The sequence below is a fragment of the Falco rusticolus genome, chromosome 8 (assembly GCF_015220075.1).
Source record: "Falco rusticolus isolate bFalRus1 chromosome 8, bFalRus1.pri, whole genome shotgun sequence".
NCBI lineage: Eukaryota > Metazoa > Chordata > Aves > Falconiformes > Falconidae > Falco > Falco rusticolus.
The window spans coordinates 41,074,985-41,098,051 of NC_051194.1; the positions used below are offsets into that span (position 1 = coordinate 41,074,985).

Sequence of the window (23,067 nt, forward strand, 5' to 3'; positions counted from 1 at the left end):
ATTGTTTATAATTTCTTTCTGGTAATTTTCCTTTGGATCAGATTGTGATGCTCCTTCTGAATGGTCATAGTGCTTGTTGAGGAGTGGTCATGCAAGCAAAATTTGATAACCTCGATATGTCACTTCATCTGCTGTTTTTCTTTTGTTAATGCAAAGCTGGTTGCATAATATCTAATTTCTCCTTTAGCTGACCACAGATGAAAACAAAATCTATAATGGCAGCTCTAGATTTTATAAAAAATGCAAGTGAGGAGTTGAAGGATGTGGCTTGTTCTGTTTGGATGATGCAGGATTGCTTTAAGCAGTAAGCTTACTGTTTTCAGATGGCATTAGCAGCATCAGTGATATAGCTGTGTCAGCCTCCTTGACTACTGGATGTCTGTAATCGCACAGAGGAAACTATATTTAAGATCTGCTATCTTGAGGGTAATGACTCCAGCACTTACTGATGGACAGAATGGCTGTTAATGCTTTCTTCACTAGCTCAGAAGATTTTGAAAGATGTGATGTACTTTTGTAAGACAGGAAATGCAATTTTTGGGGGTCTCTGGAAATAAAAAGGTCATGCAGCTTGGAACCGGTGAGACATTACAGTCTCTAAGTCATCAGGTATGACCTCATAGTTTATACTATTATTTATAACGGAAGAGTTTGTTTTACAGTTTTAGGTCATTTGCAATCTCTTTGTCTGTGTAATTGCTTCATGTTGGATTTGCTACAGGATTTATAGGGTAGACTGTTTACATAAGCAGAGCAAGGTATATCTTGGAAATCTAATGTGGTGTTTATTGCTATTTGAACAATATAAGGTTATTCCATATGTATTTTCAACCTTTTTTTATTGTGAACATGCTTTCTTTTAACTAATTCATGGTAAAAGGTTAAACCTTTGCTGTAAAGTAAAATGACAAGATTGTATTGCATTTTTATTTTGCTTTATCTTTAGATGGCACACAAAGCTATTGTGAATGTTTTTCTTGTATGAAATGCAGTATAAGGCAGGCAACTGTCTACCTACAGCGGCAGGTTATTTAAAACAACGTATCGCATTGTGTAACAGGACTGAGCTGTTCTGCAGGCACAGATCTTGCTTCATTTTGCAGTAGTAGATTTTTTTGTGTGTGTGCTTCATTTCAAATCAGTTTTAAAAATAGCTCACTGAACATATCAGTGAAAGTGTGGCAAGATAACTCTCCCCTTTTTAATTGTTACACTTTGTGACATATACTAATGGGTTGTAAAAGAGAAGGTTAAAACCTTAAATATTTAGAATGTTGTTTGAAACCATATTCTTTTTACTGAAGCATGTCTCAGCCTTTTTTTTTAAACTGTTGCCAACTTTATTGCGAGGCTGATACTTTTGTATCTGCCAATGTGTTGTGGCAATGGATAGGAAAGTCAGAGTATATAAAAGAAAACAAGTACAAGAGTATTTTACACAGGAAGGCAGTGGCCTAATTTCATGTACGGAGCACAAAATGGAATTAAAGAGACTGTTACCACTTCAAGTGTTATAAATGCTAGATAATAGCTATTGTTTCCCTTGAATACATAATAGAGCAATTATTTTTGAAATTGTAGGAGAAGTTTATTTTTAAAAATTATATTCAGCTCCATCTTAAGAAATTCTAGATGTATTTGCAGAACATTTCCATGGCAACGTGTTTGGCCATGTGTTTTAAAAGCTCAGCTGAAACCTGAAAGTAGTGTGCAGTTTTTCTGTTGCTTGCCTTACCCTTGTGGAGCAACAATTTTCACATATTAACTGGACTGCAGATTGGCAGGGGTGAGCAGTATTTTCTGACCCCAAAGCACAGGATTAAGTGACCAAGATTTTGAAATATTTTCCTATTTCTACCTAGAAATGTAAACATATCAAACATGGATTGATTTTGCATTTAGAACTGTATACTGGTTTCACTCCCATTTAGTAACATTTTGTTGGAAACTTGTGTGTGAGACCACAGCAGACGCAACTTAAGAATGTGTGGCAAATTGCTTCAGTACAAGTGTCAGTCTTTTCATTTTTAATTAAAAACATATTTGTAAAAAATGTTGTAATACTTTTACTGGCTATAATTTATAGTTTCCCAGTCCATTTATCCAGCTTACATTCTTATTAATAATGGGAAAAGACTGCCCTGCTCTTAAGCTTGATTAGGTTTGGAATGATTTAACTATACCTTTCACTTGCTACAAGATCTTTTTAATCTGTTAGAATTTATTTTCAGTATTTTAACGCATTAGTCACAATGAGTACATTCTGTTCCTTGGCATTGGAATGAAATTCCTGAAAGCATTCGTTTCATGGTATTCTGGTGCTTTGCTGGGTATTCATGGACTTTTTAATAGGACCAACCCTTGCCCCAGCTGCTTTGTTTTCCTTATTCAAGTGTAATTTAAAATCTTGACTTACCTGTATTTTGAAGTTGTTTCTGAGCTCTCCTGCTCATTTAAAATAATTAGGTCTCCATGGAATTTTGTGTAACTGGAAACTATAGCGGTATGTCATTATGTTAATTCCACAAACTGTGTTCTGTGGACATTTTGGAAATGTATCATTGATAATAATCTCCAAATAGTGCAACAGACATCTATTGCAGCCAGTTTAGGAAAGAAACTATATCTACAGTGGAAAATGGTGAAGAATGCTTGCTTGAGGAAATGTGTGTTTAGCTCATTCCATTTTGAAATGATGTTACTAACTGTTGCAAATGAGTTTGAATATGTTTTTATACTCAGAGGATATAGTCCCATTATAGGTCCTTCTTCATTTGGAGGGACTACGAAGGAATGTACTAAGGAAGCAAAGTTCTTTTGTGAGAGAAGGAATTGCAGCAAGGTAGAGATGTACGTATGGGAGCATGAAATTGGACTGAAGTGATCTTACAGCTTAGAACTACAAACTATTTTGCTTGTTTAACCCACCTCTCCCTCCCCCCCCCCAAAAAAAAAAAAAAACACCCAAAAACCAAAATGCCCACCAACCAACCAAAACACAAACAACACAACAAAACAAACAAACAAATCCTTAAAACCCAACCAGGTTTAAAATATACTTGCTGATATTTGGGCATACTGCACAAATTTGGAGTCATTGAATCCAGTGGCAATGTGTTGGTATCAACTTAACAAGAAGGTTTTTTATGCCTTCTTTAAAATGATACCATCCCTCTTCAAACCAAGTTGATAACAACTGTCAGTATTTGAAGAATGTAATGTAAAGAAGGGTCTCTCTAACTAAAGAATTCTTTCCCCATTACTGTGCATAACGAATATCCTTTAATGTGTGTTCCCCTATCTTTAAACATCCCTATTTATGGAACTTGATGATAAAGATCATATAAAGAAACAAAGCTCCTTGTGGATGTTTTAGGAACAGCATTAACTAGCAAGTTGGTCAAGAAGCCCAGTATTTGTGTCATTTACCAATGCTCATTCTCATGCACATACTTAGTTGTGTAGTGCTTTTGCTTACTGATTGCCATTCTGATTCCACACTACTGACATTTTTGTATGTTGTAGTGCCAGTTTTTAAGGAAATGGCAACACGTAGGACAAATAGGAGATCATTAAGCTTTGGAACAGGCTGCCCAGGGAAGTGATTGAGTTCCTATCCCTGGAGTTATTTATAAGACGTGTAGATGTGGCTTTTAGGGACATGGTTTAATGGGGGACTTGGCAGTGGTTATAGTTAATGGTTATGGTTGGACCCGATGATCTTAGAGGTCTTTCCCGATTCTATGATTCTGTGATCATGACCAAACATTCACAAATAGCTAAACAACACTAGAAGCAAAAAGTCCTTTTAGAGGGAGTTGAAGGAATTCGGGTCCTTTTGTCCTACATTAGTCTCCCTCCCATGAGATGATCCTATTCGCTGGTCAAGTTCTCCTCATTTAGTACTTTTATTCATATACCAAGTCAGTGGGCCTAATGACCTGAATTAGGGAAGGGTTAGTATAAGCATGTCAGAAAGGTCTAAAATGTAAAGTAACATAGCATAAATAGGTAATAGTTAACTGCAGGGTCACAAAATATATAGCTAAATGGCTAGTGTTCCAGGAATGTTCTGTGCCATTTAGTGTTCCAAGAATATTACCATGTGTTCATTCTGAATACTTATTTGAAGGAGTTTTGCTGGTATGCAAATGTGAATAAATCACAACAATAATGCCACAGAAATGTCTTAAAAAAAATTAAAATAGTCATAATTACTCCCAGCCAATTCCTGTAGAGGTGAGACCACCTACAAGGGAGTAGTAGAGAAGGTGACCATAGTAGTGCAGTAACAGAGAATGGTTATGCATTACTTTAAAATGGCATTTTAGAGAGAAGCAGCAATCCCAACTATGGTTTGTCCTCTCTCTCTCTCTCTCTTTTCTCCTTTGTCTCTGTTGTAATGAGTCCTATAAATAGTATGATTTGTTCAGATTGTTTCTTGTTTCCTTGCAAGACCATTTTTTTTCCTTAACTTTTCAATAGAAGTTATTAATAAAAAATCATTAATATGAGTGCTGTTCAACTACTGTGATCAGAGTCTTTGGTCTCATGATAATTTCTTTCAGTAAACACTAAGTAGAAGCTGATCCATAATTCTGGTAGATTCCAATAGATGGCTTAATTAGTAAAATGAATATAGACTACAGAGTAAGCTACATAATGCTTTCCATTGTGCCATACTGATTTCAGTGTGAGCCTAAAAAGGAGAGCATCACTATCCTGAATCATTTAAGAAATGTATATACCAGTAAGAGGTTACAAGATGTGACTGATAAGGTGGGGAGATAGTGCTATTCCCATTTTATTAAGGGGATCGAGTTTTTTCTTATGTTTGGGTGATACTTCTCATATTTTAATTTGTGCCCATTTCCTCTTTACCTGTCACTGGGCACCACTGAGAAGAGTCTGGCTAAGCATTCGCTGCTTCCCTCCCCAGTCAGGTATTTGTACGCTCTGGTAAGACTCCTCTGAGCCTTCTCTTCTCAAGATTGAAACAGTCCCAGCACTCTCAGCCTCTCCTTCGATGACCTTTGTGGCCCCACACTGGCTTACTCCAGTATGTCCATGTCTCTTTTGTAAGAAGGGAGCCTAGAACTGGAGAGAGTGATACAGTTATGTCTCAACAGGGCTGAGCAGAGGGGCAGAATCACATTATCTGGTAAGGAAATTTGGCTTGTGTGTTAACTAGTCAATCAAATATGGGAAAGTTTGGACAAAAGTCCTTCTAAAATGAGGACTAAATGCACCAAAAATTATAAATACTAATGTTTGTTATTAATGTTATGGAGGAGAAAAGCTTTGAAAATAGCTTTGCTTAATTCATAGCTGCTATTTTAGTGATGAAACCTCCTGTTGTTTTGAAATGTCTTATATGGAATCTATGTCCCCCAATGCCAACTGATAAAAGCAGAGAATAACTCCTACAGGGAAAGGTTACGCTTTAATATTTTGAGCCAAGCACATTTTAAAGTAACTGAATAAACAGATATCATCTAGTACAAAATGTAAACTATGGGCAACATGAACTCCAGGGATTCATAAGTTGTGTTTTTAGTCAACTCACCAAAAATGATTTGTTAATTGCTAGTGGAAACCCAGAGCATGCACAGAGCTCTCAAATGTTCTCAACTGATGCAGCAACCATCAACTGATACGAAATATTTAGCTAGGTGCATTGAATGAAAATGTAAAACAGGCATTAAGTGACATGAGGGAGTGTTGAGGCATTGTCAGAATTTGCTCGTTTTTATAACAGCTTTCCCCTTTTCCCCCAGGCTGCTTAAATAAAACAAAAATGTCTGTAGGAGCCTTCAGTACTTCAAGATTCATCTGTTTCTCTCCTAATAACTTAATGAGTTCACTTGTTTAAATTATCTTTATTAAAGATTTTATGCAGGCATGCAGTCATTAAAATACATGCAAGAAATCATACCCATATGGTTTACATCCACATTTAATGCAATTAAAAGTATTTTAACAAAAGCAATATCAGTTTTATGTCCCAGTCCTGCGATTAAATTTTTCCAGGAAAAGCAGTGTTGCTTTTAAGCCTGAATCCTGCAAGTGAAACAGTAGAGAGATACCTTGTCCTTGCATGAGTAAGGGGAGCTGCAGCTGAATAATTCCGTTTGGATGTGGAGCCTGTTTGACAATAGGAATTTGCACAGTGGAGACCTCATGGCAAGCTCATTATATTAGGGGGTTAATTATGCTTTAGGGGGGGGTTCTGTCTAAGAGTTAGCCATGCCAGGCCAGTTATACCAGCTGATGTCACTCTTTAGTTCAGTTTTTAAAGGTGTTTAAGTTTTTATTTTCTATTTTCCTGGTAAGTTTGTCTGAAATACTTTAAATTTGAAAAAAAAAAAAATCAGACTTCTCTTTCCCCTTTTCTTCTCCCCATTGTTCATCTAACTTTTCTATTCCTGTTCCAGGAATAAATTTTGGTGAATATAAAATGTTAGACTTCATGTGTGTGTGTGTCCTAAGTTGTGATATGCACAGCTTCTCTTTAAAATTTAAATCTTAGTGTATAATAAAGAGAAAGTTGGTTGGTGTTACCACAGTGTTGACTGCCATGTAACATGTGTAATGGAGTATACTGAATGAACGTTAGGAAAATCTAATACATATAGAAAATTCAAGATGATAGTTTTGTAACAATGACAGTAATATAGTGATTTCTTATGGTGTTGTATATTCTGCTGAAGGTTATTCCTGGGTGCTTAGATTCCACATGGCAAGCGTAGACCTTGTTCTGTGAGTGCTACTAAAGAAGAAAGTCAGTGTCTGGTAACTGTGAGGTGGATGTTTAGGGTATCAATTGAGGTGGCGATTTTTTAAATCACCAGGACACAGGATTTAATGGAGGTGGCTGGATATTGCCAGTAAAATTACCTAACGTACAAAATGTGAAACATACAGAAATGAAAAGCTATTTTGATGTTGTTCTTTTGTCCCAGAAGGAAGCGATGACCTTGTTCTACAGGAACTTGGTTGCCTTGTTGCCTTCACCAGACTTGTCCCCTCTGTGCTAGATCTCAATGTACTGTTACCAGTCCTTCTGCACATAGTCACGAGTGAATTTCTCATTTAGTGAGTGTGTTGCAGTGACTCACTGGGCTTGGTTATTGCCCGGTTTGCCTTCTGCTCTCCTCCTCCTCTTTCCTGAGTGGTTTTCTATTTTGTAGGGTGCAGATGTGCTGAAATTTCTCAGCCATCTAACTTCTAATGCAAAGATGTATATTTGCTGTGGATGCCAGTGAGAGATGTAATCTGTGCTGTCAAAAGTAGTTACTAGCATTGCCTTGTGTCCTGAACATCTACAGTAGCAGCAACCTCAGCACAGATCTGAGACATGCTCTGGGTCCTTTTCTTGTTTGCTCCAACAGATAAGAAGCGTTAAATTGTTTCCTTTTTAGTATCCTTTGCAATTGCTGAGACAGGGATTAAATTTACATTTTTAGCAATGTCTGTATCATCAGCCATAAACAAATTTCCCTCATAATTGCTTAGATTTTATTTCCCTCATGGGCCTCCTTTTATGTCCATAAAAATGTCATTATCAATTTCTAGTTTAGTTTCCTTTTAATTTTCCTGTCTTTGCTTGGCTACTCTTGTACGCACCTATAGATCTATAATTTAGTACAGGAATGTAAAGAATAGCACCTTCGTCTTCTACTATGCACAGCATAAAATTTCTTCACTTGAAGAATCTTTTATACTCTTAATTCAGTCATAGCAAACAAGAATCAGGCTCTTTGGCTTTGGAGACTTTTGGTGCCCGGTTCTATACAGAGCTGGGCAGCAGGGTTCCTATAAAGTAAATTGGTTAAGCCCTGGAGCTGATACTGGGAAGGCAGAGGCATCCATTATGGGAACAGTATGTTCATCACCATATATCTTCCTCTCTTGGTTTACGGTTTACCCATTTGGGGTAGGCATAATGATTTACACTAATGTAGCAGGCAATTGTGGAACAACACTGCTCTTCTCAGAAAACAGCAGAAAGTTACATCACTTCCAAGGGAAGAAGCACCCCGTGCTCAGTATCCCTCACTCTGGGAGACTGTGTGTGTTAATGAAGGCAGGGTTTTCTTTGCGGCTTCATTCCTAGTGCGGTTCTGCTCAGTTTGAACTTACATGTATTTATAACTTCCTAGTCTCTTGCCTGAGGACCTCTTGATCAATATCAGCACAGGACTGCATATCTCCTTCAGACACCTCAGTTGCCATGTCTTTCCCTGGAACATTCTACAGGCTTACTGGTTGATTTTTTACAAACACTGGAAATCTTTTTAGAAGTTTACATCATATGTGTCGTATTCCAGTTCCAAGCTGAGTTCAAGTAATCCAGTTCAAAGGTATGAGAGGTGGTTTCAAGCAAGGATGTTACACACGTGTTTAAGAACGTATTTAAAAAACAAGGTGGACAAATACAAGACAATAATATCATATAGAGTTTCCTTTTTTTCATGGACAGATTAAAAAAGTTGTAATTCTTTGGCATGTTGGCATGAGTATTACTTTTGTGATTCAGGGTGATGAAAAGTGAACAAGATTGAGAATAATCATAAATAAAATTTTCAGTGGAATAATAGCAGTATCTATTAATGAAACTATGCACAGGATTTATTGACTTTATGCTACTGAAAAGAAGACATTTCTTATCTTTTGCTTAGTAATTAAATATGTCACTTGCTGCTTGCCCCTCTCCATTATATTTTTAGTGGGTGAATAACAAACAGGATCGACAGAGTGCTGGTTGAGCTAAACTGGCCATTCCAGCAATTGTGAGGTGGATGGGCAGGCTTCGTGACTGCCCTGGGCCAGGCAGATCCACTGCTAAAGGGAGAAGTGGGGACATTTGCTTTTACTGGTTCTTTCATCACTTAGCTCTCTATGAAGAATTTCAGTTTAAATGTAAGCTGTACAGGAAGATGCAGTTTCAGTCTTTTGTGGTCTTATAAAAATTTCGAGCCTTTTTTGTTTGAAGGCTAGACAAAGTTTCAAGGGAGATTTCAGTTCTGTTCTTCTGACTTCCTACTATTGCTTCTAGTCTCTCATTTTTTTTTCTATGCTGTGTCCCAGTTTAAAATATGCTCATTCTGTTTCTAAGCAGAGGAAAGCTCTTTATGATATGCACATTTTAAAGTGTTCTGTTGTGGTCCATGGCGATGCTATAATTTAAAATAAAAATTATCTGGAATCTTATCTAGCTCCCATTCTGCTGGGTTCCCGTTGACTACACAGGAGCTGTGCAAGGAGCAAGTTACTGTAGGATTTCACATACATTTTGGGGAGCAATATCTTTGTGTGTCATGATCCAGTCTGCTGAGAATTCTACCACTTGGAAATGGATTTGTAATCCTGATGGAAATCTTCTTCCTTGAGTTTTGAATTCTGCCTTATTTACATAAAGAGATGAAATTATATTACAGCATAAATGTTTTGAAGAAAATAAAATTATTACACATAACTCTTAATCCTTTTCTAAATGTTGGTGCCCCTTTGGTTTTTAAGTGTGCATATTTGTGACTTTAGCATATCAGTGACAGGGAAGGAGTGGATTTCAGTTACCTTTTTTCTTTGTTTGTTTTTTTCTTTCTTCCTTCCATTGGACCTTCCTTCTGTCTGTCCTTCATTTCTTTTCTTCTCAGGCAAATCAACTCTTAAAGCTTTAATATGTTAGCTGAAATCTGTGGTTCCCTTATATGACAGACCTGATTGCACCTTCGTTTGGGGACAAAAGTGTAACTTCCTGGGATAGGTATGATTTAGAATACATTAGCTGGCCTTGTTTTGTTTACAGCCCTTTGCCTTCAGAAATCTTCTACTTGAAAACATTTGTTGGTAAAATTAAGTATTAGACATATTAGCTGTGATGTTGGGCTTGGAAAATAATAACTAGGCTTAAATAACAAAACAAGCTCCTTTAAAAAAACCCAAACACTCCCTCCCCAATAACACAGACATTTATACATCCAAGGATGCAGAACATTTGACCAGTTGTACTATTTACTCTCATGTACTATACCTTAAGAAGAATTAAGTAATCGGTATGCTTTTCTGGCAAATGATCCATAAATATGGTCAAAATTCCTGAGAGAATAGGGCTCAGGTCAGTCCAGTTTTACATTACAAAAGATTTATTAGCATATGTTGACATGAACTTTAATATAGTTACAGTGTATGAGTACAAAATGCCTTGACCAATGCTGCTTGTATGGACTTGGCGTGCAATGTAAGCTTCAGTGGGTTGAGTCTTTTCCAAATATAACTATGTCATAGCAAATCATCCTTATCAACTAGCATTTTAAATCAAATGTGATTTGTTAAAACAACTAATGTGTGTCAGAGAGCACATATGTAACAGCTTCAGATAACAGAAGTTCCAAGATATATGAAAGAGCAACAATCAGGATGGTACTGTTTCCTTTCTCTTGTTATTTTTGATTGCTTTATTGGTGCTTGTTTATCTCTTTGCTTTTTGATGCTTTTCATGCTCTTTTATCAACCCATGTCTGGATTACACTTTTATTACACTTCTTTTGGTATTTTCTGTCCTTTCCTTCTTCCCTTAAATTACATCTGCCTCTTCTTTGTGCCATTTCTGTCACTTCCTTTTTTCCTTCAGGTGTAAAACTCATCGCCTCCATTATCTGGTCTTCCTTTTATTTTCTTGAAGTTACTGGAATGTTACAGGTCTCAGAGAACTGGAGGTTGTCTTTTTACCTCTTGCTGTTCCCTCCAGCCCACAGAACTTTGTTCCCTTGTTTAGCAACACTGCCTCATCTATGGTGCTTTCTGTGGAGACTGTTATCTCCAACAATATCCACTTTGAATTTGGGTCAGAAGAGGTGGTACTTTTGTGCTGGTGTTCTTAAGCTCTGCCTGCTCCTAGCTTTTTATCCTTATTTTTTTTTAACAGTATTTTTTTTCCTGCCTGTCTTTCTGATGTTTTTATGGTCTGCATGCACACAGCTTTACCTATTCCCATCTCTCTCTGACTTTGACTTGCAACTTTCTTCCATTTATAATTTCTCACACTTCAGTTTCCATCCATATGGATAACCATCCAACTCTGTAGCTGCCCTGGTGCTGCTGTTTCTCATTTGAATTGTGTACCATGTGCCAAATCAGAGCTACATACTTGAGTTGGTCTTCTCTATGTGCCGTGTTCCCTGAGTTAATTTTCAGTGGTAATGAATTGAACTTTTCCAATTTTTATTGTCTCTCTCTTTCTCCAAGAATGGGACTTTGTAAAACTTCTGTTCTGTTGATCTTGGATGACTTCTTTCCTGCTATCTCCTTTATTCCTCTATACTTCCCTTTACCAGTTTATCCGTTCCCTTTAGGCTCTGTGGTTTTGTTCTTCTCATACAGTTCCAAACCCTTCTGACAATTCATGGTCCTGGCTGACTCCCAGTATCCACTTTCTCAGTTCCTAATGCCATCTGCCATGCTTCAGAGATACTGCTGACTATCCCTGGTGGAAATATTTTGATTCTGCTGAGTTTTTGTATTTCTTAGTTTTTGTCATCTATTATGAGTATCTTTGCTTGCAGTTTTGCATGTTGTATATTTTTTATTAGCTGTGTAGCCCTCCATTCAGCCGATCTGTTCCTCCCTCTCTCCATGTGAATTTCTTTAACTAGCCAACTAAGGTAAAAATTCAAGCTTTCTCCTTGTTTACTGAAACAGGCATTAAGAATTTGTTTTGTACTCTTTGAACTTCTTCCAATGAACCTATCCCTGTCCCTAACCGCCTTCTGCTGTTCTTTTTTAAATTTCTGTTTCTCTCCTTGAATTCCTTCTCATATACAAGAAATATGCCCAACATGAAACATTCTTCGTCTTCAGAAGTTTCTATTCACCAGATTACTGTCCTATCCCTAGACCTCCTTCATGTTTCCACCCCTTTAGTAGGCTTTGCACCATTGTCTTAATTTCTTGTCTTCTAATGCCTTTCTAGAACTGCTCACTTCTGGTTTCTGTCCTTTGTGCTGAAATGTATCTCACTAATGTTCCACTTGACTTCTTCCTGGAGGAATTCCAGGCTAGTCCTTTATTCTCCTCCACTCCATCTGTCATCTCTCTGCAATGCTATGTTATAGTCTTCACTAAATTTTGTTGTTCTTAGACATTTGTAATTTTGTCCTTGTTGATTCTCTCTCTTTTCAGACTTAGTTTCTTATTGGGTGGGTCTCCCTCTCCTCCTCCTCCTCCTCATGTATGTAGGTGTGTATTTAGATCTCTCAGGAATCCGTCCTCAGCCTTTGCATCCTCCTCCACACCTTACTTCAGATAATGTAGTCATAAACATAATCTTTATGAAGGCATTGCTACTTTATTTTTTAGTAGTCTTGCCTTACTCTGGTTAAACTCTACCCATCTCAGAAATTTTCTTGGTCTTCAGTGGTCACAAAAAATATGATCATGTCAGAAAAAACTCCTGGGTTTTCTTTTCTTTCCTGATGTGCTATTCTTGGTCTATGCAGCTCTGAGGTCTGACAGCTCCTGTTTGTCCATATAGCCGTAAATCAGATTGAAGGCCTGCTTTTCTTAACACTGTGACTGTTAGCATCTCATCTGCCTGTCTGGCGTTAATGCTCTACAGCTTTGCTTCACTTGATTACTGGTGTTAATACCACCCTTGCTTATCACTCTGCCTGCACCACTTGTTTTTTAAAGTTTATATGCCCATCTTCACAAACACAACCTTATAGTCCTTCTTTTAAAAGCTTTACAACTTGCATTCTCCTTTCCCTTCCAAGAGAGAGGTATTTTACCACGAAGTTGAATTTTGTGTTTGCTGTACTGGCAGCATCGGTTTTGATTTCCCAGTTGCTATTCATCTTACAAGTGCATTTTCTCTTACTGTGCCCGGTCTTTGTTCAAGCTCTTCCTTTAAACTCCTTCTGTAGTCTATAAAGTTAAGTATAACCTGTTAATGACTGGGCAGGCGTGTTAATTGTGCACATCTTATTATACTTAGGTTGCCAAGTATTCTTAACCTGAGGGTATTTATTGTTTGTATACCTACAAGCTATAATGTACTATTATTTACAACTATTTCAATAGTTATATAATGTAAAGGTCCTTTATTTGAATTATTGATGGTCATATCACGCATATATTTGCAATGTGTATGTCAATGGAGCTCACAGACACTATTATCTTTCTCCACACATGCATACTTGTACATATTTAATAACAATGCAATTAAAGAAAAGGTGGGCAGAATTTGCATATGTAAGGAAGGATACTTAAAAGATCAAATACAGATCAGCAGATTATTATTTTTTGTTTAGTGCCTACATTGACAACATGACAGAAGAGGAGTAGTTCTAAGCCTGGTACAAACTTCTAATAAATGAACCACTGATCCATGTAGCTTGTGGCATAATGTTTAAATTATAAGAATTTTTCTTTCTTGAATCCATGAATGAAATCCATTCTTTAACAAAAGGAGATGGTGGTGTCTTGGCAAGGAAGGGTATGAAGAGCATCTGCTGTATATTATTTTTCAACATTGTGCCTGTAATTGTTTTCACTTTAGAGCAGTATAGTGAAATACAAGTAACGATATGTAATTAAAAAGAAATCATTACTTGTGTTGTGTCAGTAAAACTTGACATCTAGTAATTTCTGCCATTTTCTCAAAATAGTGAACACTGGGGACATTTAAGTCAAGGAGATGGAGTCTGAAAGATGAAATTTAATGTGATACTTGTTATCTAGTAAATAGATACATAAACAGGTAAATACTATGCCTGTGAGAAGGATTGAAAAACAATTTTGCTTTGGAAAAGTTTCCCTACCAAAACAGGAATGCAATCCTGACAGCCTTTCTATTTCAAATATCATAGCTTCCATCACCAAAAAGACTCCCAAATTCCTAAAATAGACAATAGTTAAAGGTTAGCTAATACTCTTCAAAGCTCTGATGGAGATCATTGTATCCTCCCTTGCTGTTCTCTATTGCATATGGGCATTATGAGAAAACTGACAGTGAAAATAATAATGCTTTTTTTTTAAACAATAAAATCCTGTCATATAGAAGCACTGACAAAACATGTATAAACTGGTAATGCCATGTTCACATTTACTTTCTATTCTAGTAATACTTGTCCCTTTTTCCTTCCAAAAGTCATGTTCTGTAACTTCAATAGAAAGTGCTGTTAAAGTCCTATCAGTTGTTTCTAACTTTTAGCTTGTTTTTGTGGTCAGATATCTTGATAGTGTAGGACAACAAGGTCATGGAAGTGATGATGTTTAAAGTTTTCAGATTACAGCAGACAAGCAGTTTGTACAAGTCTAATTCTTAGATCTCTGAGAGGTAGAAAGACCAATTTGAACCAGTTTATAATTCATATTTACCTTTGATTCTTTGGCAGTGCATTTCAAATTCCTGATTATCTTGTGTGCTTGCACTGTCAAGATTTTTAAACTATACAGATCCCTTGTTATCTAGTCCACTGTCACGATCACTCACTTTCCCAATATATTTTGAGTGGGTCTTTGATATGAAAATTCTCTTTACAGTGCAGTATTTCATTCCCTGGGCAGAAATGATGCAGCTTCAAACTTGGTGTCTGAAATCTGTTTATTTCTCAGAACACATTATCAGTTTTATTCTCTCACTTCTTTTCTGCCTTTCCTTTTATTTTCCTCCATTGCTGTTGCATTGTTTACTGCTTTTCTTAATCCCTGTGTGAATTAATTAAACTACCTGAACTTTCAGATAGGAGATAATATAATCAGTGGCTTGGAGGACATAATTATTTTTTTTATCTTGGTGAATAGAGTGGCTGCTAGCTGCTTTCTCAGGCATTGCCCTCTGCAGTCATCATGGCTTACTGATGATCTGAGGCAGATAAAGGGTGAGAGCCAAGATAATCAGAATGTCATTGTCTAATTATGAGATGGAGAATTTTTCTTGTCTTATGCTGTGACTTACAGACAGTGCAAAAGATCTCTTAATTTCCATTAGGGCAACTGTTCATTTGCATGCAGCAGAACATTTCTGGGTGGTTCAAATCTGTGTTTTTCAATCACATGAATTACAGGTGCCTTGATAACAAAATCATATAGATCAACCTAAGTCTTTGGACATAAGAAGTGCTGGGTCATCTATTCTAGATTTTCTGCTGAAGTTACTCACTGAAGATATAGGTGATTGGGGAACTCTTCAGGCTAAACCCTACATTCAAATTTATACATTTTGGCCAGGCAAAAGACTTGTCAGTTGTCTTCAAAGAAGTTATTTACAAGTTTCAGTTTAAAAAACCCAAACAAACCAAACACAATCTTCTTTTCTCTTCTGGAGGATAATAGATCATATAGAAGACAACTCTGAAGGACCCCAAGGAATACAATTTAATCTTTGGGCATGCAACAGAAAAATGTATGGTATTCTAAGCTGATTTTTCCCTGTCAATGGATGACAAAAGGGTCATACTATTTTTTTAACACTTCAGTTAATTTGTTTCAGTCAGGGTATGTTCACAGCTAGTAGAGCAATGATATTACTAGTGTTGGCAAACTTACTTGGAAGGTTAGCAATGAGTTTGGCTATTCAGAAATGATCACACTTAATCAAACTAGCAGTCTGTTTAGTTTACTATGCTGTCTCTCCAGACAGCCCAAATTGGAGTCTCCTAAGTCTCACCAATTTTCAGCCCATATTCAGTGACAATCTACCTAAGATCTTGCTTATCCTGTGGAAGTGCCGATCTCTTTGCACAGACTATTAGAAAAGTTGATGGTGGTCATGTCTAATTAAGGCAACTTTAGTTAGGTACCAGAAGTTTTATCAAATTAATCTGAATTTAGAATATCTCTGTCCTGGAACATCCTCCTTGCTGCTTTGATTAATTCTTGGATTGTGCTTGTGGAGAGTGTTTGTCAAATAAACTGAAAATTGTGGGTATGTCTGAGAAACAGTAGAATCACTGAAAATAATATCAGTGTTTCTGAGAGGGAGTTAATCTTGATTATGCTGGCTTGTAATGTAAAAAGAAAAAAAGGTAGCGTTTTGAACTATGGTTGGCATACATTTGTATGTAAGAGGTGCGGACTCTACACTACATTATTTTTGTGGCTGTAAGGGAAGAGAAAAAGTTATCTTTCCTGTGTTGTAGCTGCTGTTAAAAGGTTCTAATTAGTTGCTCGTGACCTCTTTTCTTCTTTGCACTTGCTATTTCCACATGAGTAGCTGTTGCAAGAAGACTGCCTTCTATGATTCTTCTCCCTGACCCTATTTCTAGGCAAAGAAAGCTGGAAGCATGTAATCTTTTCTGAGACTGAAAGCAGATCCTTTGAGATGGGAAGTGTATCCAACTTAAACCCCAATATATCATACTGCTGATTAAGAAACTGCCAATTAACATAATTTACTTGTCCATTTGCTGCCCAGAAGCTAATACCCTATTGCATAGTGGGCTAAACTCAGCACGTTTAACTTCTAACTACACCAAATAATGCTGCTATCCTGGATCTGTCCTCACCTGGTATTGGGCCGAGAGAGCCCAGACTAGCTAAAAGTAAATCTCATTTGGGCTTTGAATAAAGCCTTCACATCCATCTTCATGCTCTTGGACCACCATAGTAGTCTGACATAGCCATTTCTATGAAGTGAGAAAAGAGGATTTCAGCTAATGGGACTACACTAGGATGACACAAGACATTAGAATTATAACCACAGAGGAAAAAATAACCATGCCTCAGATTGAAATCTGTGCTGTTCTCACCTCCGTAACTTTTAAGTATTTGACAGTGTAGTAAAGAAAAATATGAAGCAAAGGGAGTAAAATCCCATATGGATGTGACCCAACTTCTACATCCCTTAAATACTAGCAAGGAACACACATTTGTTCAGGGGTCTGACTGAGACTAGCAATTGAATAAAGATGAGGTTACAACTCCAGCAGATGTGATACGATAAGAAGGAAGGGAAGAAGTTTCAAGAATTTTAATATGACTGAAAATGTTCATAATATGACTGAAAATGTTCAAAGGAATATAATAGCTTAAGTGCCTTGTTCGGGTTTTGTAAGGTGCTCAAATAATTTAGGCATTCCTGATAATTTTACTCCGAGGCATGCAAAACATGGCAAGCATAGTTGCAATTAAATGTAGGTGCTTAAAACAGGTACCAGAATCCAGAAAGAATGTAACAACATTATTTCATTGTTATATCCAATGCTCCATCAGGTTTATTAAGCCTTTTGAGTGGGAACGTTGGTTTGTTTGTGGTGTCTGTCATGTCCGTGTGTTGTCCCCCCATATTTTGTTGCTGCACCTATTAGTACAACAGAGTCCTTTTCTGGTGGGAAAGTGCAGAGAGAGAAAGTGGGGCATCTACAGCATGAAATTAAGCTACTATTTTGTCTTGATTTTCCGTTTTATATTCTTTAGATAGAAATCTTGTATTCAGTTGAATAGGTGCATGAAGAATAGATAAAGTAACATATTTGTCTTGCAAATGTAAGAAACATATTGTTTCTACCTAAAATGGCTTTTCTAAGAAAGAAGGTTCCTTATCAAATGATAAGGAAATATTCTAGTAATTGTGAATTAATTTATGCATCAGTTCATAGTGGCTGTATTGTGCATAATGGTATGAAACCAGCACAGGATGCTTCAATGTAGATAAACACAGGAATTACGTGTATTAGCATATTACATGAGCATTCACTTGTTTGTAAAACTGCTTTGTGTTATTAGTGCATGCATTTTCTGCTTGTGTTCCATCTCATTACATTTATAACAATATTATGTGTCTAGATTTAATGTCTGCAATGATTATGTATGTTTATATATTACAGGAGTTGTATTATTTCATTAAATGTGTGCTCAGTCTCAGGTCAGTGGCAAATCAGTTCTTTGAAGCCAATGCTGATTAGTGCAATTTTTAGCAGTGTTGCAGAAGATGGTATTTCTTTATTGAGTTACGCTAAACAGTATCTTGGCTTTTGCTATAAAAAGAGAAAAGAGGGGGAAAAGACAGAGAAGGATGCTTTTATGCATATGACATGCAACCCTGAGGAAGATGCAAATCTGGAATGAAAACTAATTGCTTTCTACACTGTTGCATAGCCTGAACTATGTGGAGCAGGGCTGACCAAGAAGAATATGTGCTTTATGTTAACTAGTAGTGATTACTGCAGAAAGCTGCCACAAAACCAGTACAATTAAAGGGACAGTTTTAAAAACAATACAGAACAGACCTTGTTGCATTATAAATGTGTTTTGATGGATCTTTTTTGGTAGAGGGGAAAGGAATATAGTATAGCTAGTGGAATGGAAAAGCAATTAAATTTCATCAGAAAGATAAAATTAACTGTATTTTCTACCTCAAAAGATTGCTAAATATGATTACATGTAATACAAGCAATTAAACACAATAATATTCAAAAAGTTGTTTTTTTTCTTTTTCCCCTGTGCTTGTGTTCAGAAAGAGAAAAGAATTATAGCATTTAAATTGTGGGCATACACATGGTGCACTAAATCAGTTTTGTGTGACTGTCTGTTCAAGGACAGTTTAAAGGACAAGGTTGAACATGGCAGTCAGAACTGATTTGCCTCCTACAACAGGGACGCATCCATCTACATGCAAACAGTTTTTTAGCCATTTAGGATAATTGCCTTTACAAGATATTTCCAATATGCTCTTGGCAGCTCATAGGTTCAAAAAGCTCACTTTTCTGTATCTTTAATAATGCCATTTTAATGAAAAGTTAAGCTGAACTTAATCAAAATGATCTTAAAAATACAAATATCATGTAATGGGTCTGTGAAATAAATACAACACAAAGTGATAATGCTGGAGTATCTTCAGACTGAGAAGGCAGTCATGATATGTATGTGATGACTAGATAAATGTTCAGAATTTCATTACAGACCATTTGAAAGTTGAATACACAGGGTTTATAACACTGACTTAATGATAAATTATATAAACTGAAATGAATATATTACAGAGTTCCATCTTTTAAGTCATGTCATTATTGATAATACAAAGTAACTAAATTAATTTTATATTACAGCTTTCTATCGTTTATAGGAATGCAGTATTTAATGTTTTATGCTGACAGACGTTCCTGAGTTCCAGATGGTATTTGAGAATTATGTAGGTTGTCTAATCATCAATAAGTGGCTTATATGGAGAAGCAATTAATACCATGATTATTTTCCTTATGAGTCAGCAGGTGTGTCATACTCGTTATTTCTAGTGCAGAAAAAATCAAAATGGCTTCTGCTCTGCTATGTGTTTTACAGAAAGGAAGATGCTGAAAAAGGATTCTTTTTGGTTATGTTATGATTTGTGCTGTGGGCGCATTAAGAATTTAAATAAAAAGGGAAAGGATTTTAACTGAAGGTTTAAAAACTTTGAAAAAAATTCTGGAATATGAATACTCTTTGTAGCTGATTTTTGTGTTGTATTTCAAAGGAAAGCAATCATCCAGTTTATTGAAAACACTGACCAAATATTGGAGGCAGAAAATAAAAGTAGCCAAGTGTGATGAAAATTAGATAATAAGGAGTAAGAAAAGAAATTTCTAGTTTTCCATGTAAAATGAAAAATCTAGTGTTACCCATTTTTACTTGTCTGTTCAAAATAGGTTAGCACCAAATATCATACCAGTGGAGCAGAGTACTTACCAAAGGAAGGACAGCGAGATGTATTCATTGCAACTGCATAGTAATTTCCTATTGTCCTAACAATTTCCTATTTTCTAATACATATTATTGTTATACTATTATTTCATTTACTGTAGCGATCAGCACAGATGATCTTCAGTGAATGTGCACTGTTCAGGTAGCTTTTAAGATACATGCAACAGTATATTTTAAGCTCATGTATTGGTTTTCCTTTTTTAGTGAATACATATAATAAATGTATACATAACTTCAGATCTGTGTATTGTCACCTAGACTTTAATCTACCTTCTTGTCATCCAAAATATGAGGAATATGTCCTAATTCCATCATCCAGAAATATACTGAAATTCTACAAGTGTATGTGTCTACACTAGCACATACATATTTAAAAATCTGTTTCATATGCCTTTGTACAGATCCACTTCTTTCCACTCAATCATCTACCACATGATGAAAGCATAGACAATTATAAGTGCTGTAAGTAAAACCACCCAAACCCAGCTGTCATAAAATGATGTTTCTCAGCTTTTCTAAATGTGTATTTTCTCCAATAATTAAATTGAACTGAGGTGTGGAAGGGCAGTGCACAGTTCTGGGAGGTGACAGACAGGTTTAAGGATCAACGTCTTTGCAACACATTATGAATTGCAGTTAGGGCTGTATCATAGCTAAAGAGGGTCATGTTTGGAAGCTTTCTGGGAGGTCATTTATCTCGCTTTGGAATATCCTGGGTAGTGAGCTTTATTAGTACATTGGTGGAAAGCACACTTCCCATGTTTGTTTTCAGTTTCTAAGCCATGGGCCTTTTATTCCTTCTAACCAAGACACACACAATTCCTGGCAAGAGTTGCAGCCTCACTTTATACTCTGATAAGTAGGTTGTTGATATAAGGGTTGAAAAATCAGTACTCCTAGCACTCATGGCGACCTTCTTCCTTCACGACTGCATACCAAAAAGTAGAAGCCAGACGTCTTTGAAGGTGGTTTATTTCCTTTTAATTTTGTTCAATTTCAAATACATATTTCAATGTTATAACATGCAGTTGCACTGTAGAAGATGCAGAGGATGACTCTACTGTCTGCTTTTCTATACTCACTGCTTTGTTTAAACTTCTAGTAAGAAGGGATAAAAATAGTAACAACTGTTTATAAGACTCTTTCACTAAAATAGATTTTTTTCCTGTGAAATTTATACAGCAGATGCTGCTGTGTGAAGGTCATTTCAGCAGTCATTTTGAAAACGTAAGAGGTGCAGTCATGGACTGAGTAGAGTTGCTGACCCCTGATCTCTAAGGAACTTGTGGTTTCCATGTGAAAGCCTTGGCTTTTTCTTACTTTTTTAATTCTGGATATATTATTTCTTCTGCCATGTGTTTGCTGATATTTTATTGCTTTAGGGGAATAGTTTTGTGCCTATATTTCAGGCAAATCATTGTGTGATAACTATATAAAACCATAAAATATTAACAAATACAATTAAAAAGAGAGAGAAATGTTAGGTTGTTTACAAATATATGACAAGTTTATTTTTATGTAAACTTTGTCCACTGAAGTTGTCAAAGCTGTGCACTGTAAAACTACTACAAGGTATTAATATATGTTGGTTTGATGTCAAAAAAACATTTTATGCCTAAATGTTGATTTTTATCAATCTGTTGTTTCCTATCATCATCTCTTCACATGGGTAAACTTTCCTAAATTGAATGACTTAGCACTTCTGTAGTGCTTTACAGTTCTGAAATGCTGTGTGAATATTAATTATGGCAGAGCAGCCCGGTGAGGAAGGTAGATAAGTAAGTATTATTATCCCTATTTTACAGATGGGGAAGCTGAGGCACAGAGATTAAGTGACTTTCCCAAGGCCACACAGCAAGTCAGTGGTGGCAGATCCAGGATTAGCACTCGAGAACTTCCTGGATCCCTCTCCCATGCTTTAAGCAGTAGACCACAGTGTTCACTGGACTCAGCAAGCAACTCATTGCAATAATGGACAGTTCCAAGGACTCATACCTGGTCAGTGTGCCCACACATTTGTTTGCAGACTGCTGCAGTAAGTCAGTATGGTTTGAATACCCCAGTCCTAGCAGATTTATGCACTATGTAAAATTTCTGACCTTCTTCATCTTCAAATGGGGTGAAAGGAAAAAGCAGTAGAATTCTGACATAAACATGGCATGGTTGTGAAAAACATCTAGTTTTCCTGCCTTATTCTGATCCTGCTGAAACTGATGGGCAGAACTGCAGTTGATTCCTGGCTTTGAGGATGTTAGTGTGGAGGTTGGTGGCTGCTTGGTATGTTAAAAGTCATCCAGAGCATGAATTCTGTCTTCCATGACTGTCTTATGCTTAGTCTTGCCTATACTTTCCGTTTGAAACTGCAATGTATTGCAACACTTAAAAATAATAATTCAATAATTTTCCTGAAAAGCTAATATGCAGAACGTTACCAACTGAAATTAAGTTTCTCTCTCTAGTCTTCATGGGAAAGCAGAGCAGTCTCCCACTGTTTTTACTTCTATTGTGACAGTACTTACCTTCAAATAAGATTAAGACCTAATTGCACTAAACTACTGGTTAGCCCTTCTCTTCTCCCCTCCTCCAAGGAGGCATTACAGGAATCACAGAAATTACTTCTACACTAAATATAGTGTGACTCTTGCACTGGTAGATGCAAGGTGGCTTTCATACTGCTCCCCGGGAAGTGAGAGTGTACAGTGCAAGGCCTGTTTAATTGGACTTTGCTCAGTTTGACAAGTGAATTGGCAACAACACAATACTCCCAATTAAGCTGTTTTTCCCTGTAATATTAATGGAATAAACCCACTTCTGAGAATGAGGCAAGGCCAAGACTTGCTATGACATTACAAGAAGAGGAGGCAGGGAAGAAAAAGATTGCCAGAAGCTGAAAACTAAACACATAGGAAAGGAGAAGTCAAAGTGTGTGAGCATATTTTGATAGATTATTAATTAATTTATTTTTAATTTACTTAGAGGATCTGTAAGGGTTTTAAACTGTCCAGCAATGTAGTATTTTCCCCATTGTAAATTTTCCCTAACATTGCTTCCATAAGGCCTTTTCAGGACCAGTAAAATACTGATGGCTATGTCTTCTGCCAGAATAGCACTACTGCTGTGGCTGTAATACCTGGGCTTTGGCATTCTGCCTAACCACTCACCCAGGAGCGTGGCATCATGCCAGCATGACAAAGATGCCCAGTTATGTCTAACTGCTTAAAATAATGGATTCATTTTACCTAAGATGATCGAATGATTTGTGCAAAATTATACTGCCCTGGTATATCTTAATAGATTATTAGCTAATTCTAAATTATTAAAAGACAAAACAGTTTCAATGGAAGACCTTTTCTTATTGTGAGATTTTAGTTACATACTATTATC

At 36.5% G+C, this 23,067-nt stretch overlaps 1 protein-coding gene across 1 annotated transcript in view; it reads left to right on the forward strand.

Moving 5' to 3' along the window:
* Positions 1-249: 249 nt before the first annotated feature.
* Positions 250-23,067, forward strand: part of SLC4A10 (solute carrier family 4 member 10) — a 127,462-nt gene continuing 104,644 nt past the window's right edge. Inside the window, 1 exon segment of the mRNA XM_037396620.1 lies at positions 250-609. Within this exon segment, the coding sequence (XP_037252517.1) occupies positions 529-609 (81 nt within the window). The 5' untranslated portion in view covers positions 250-528.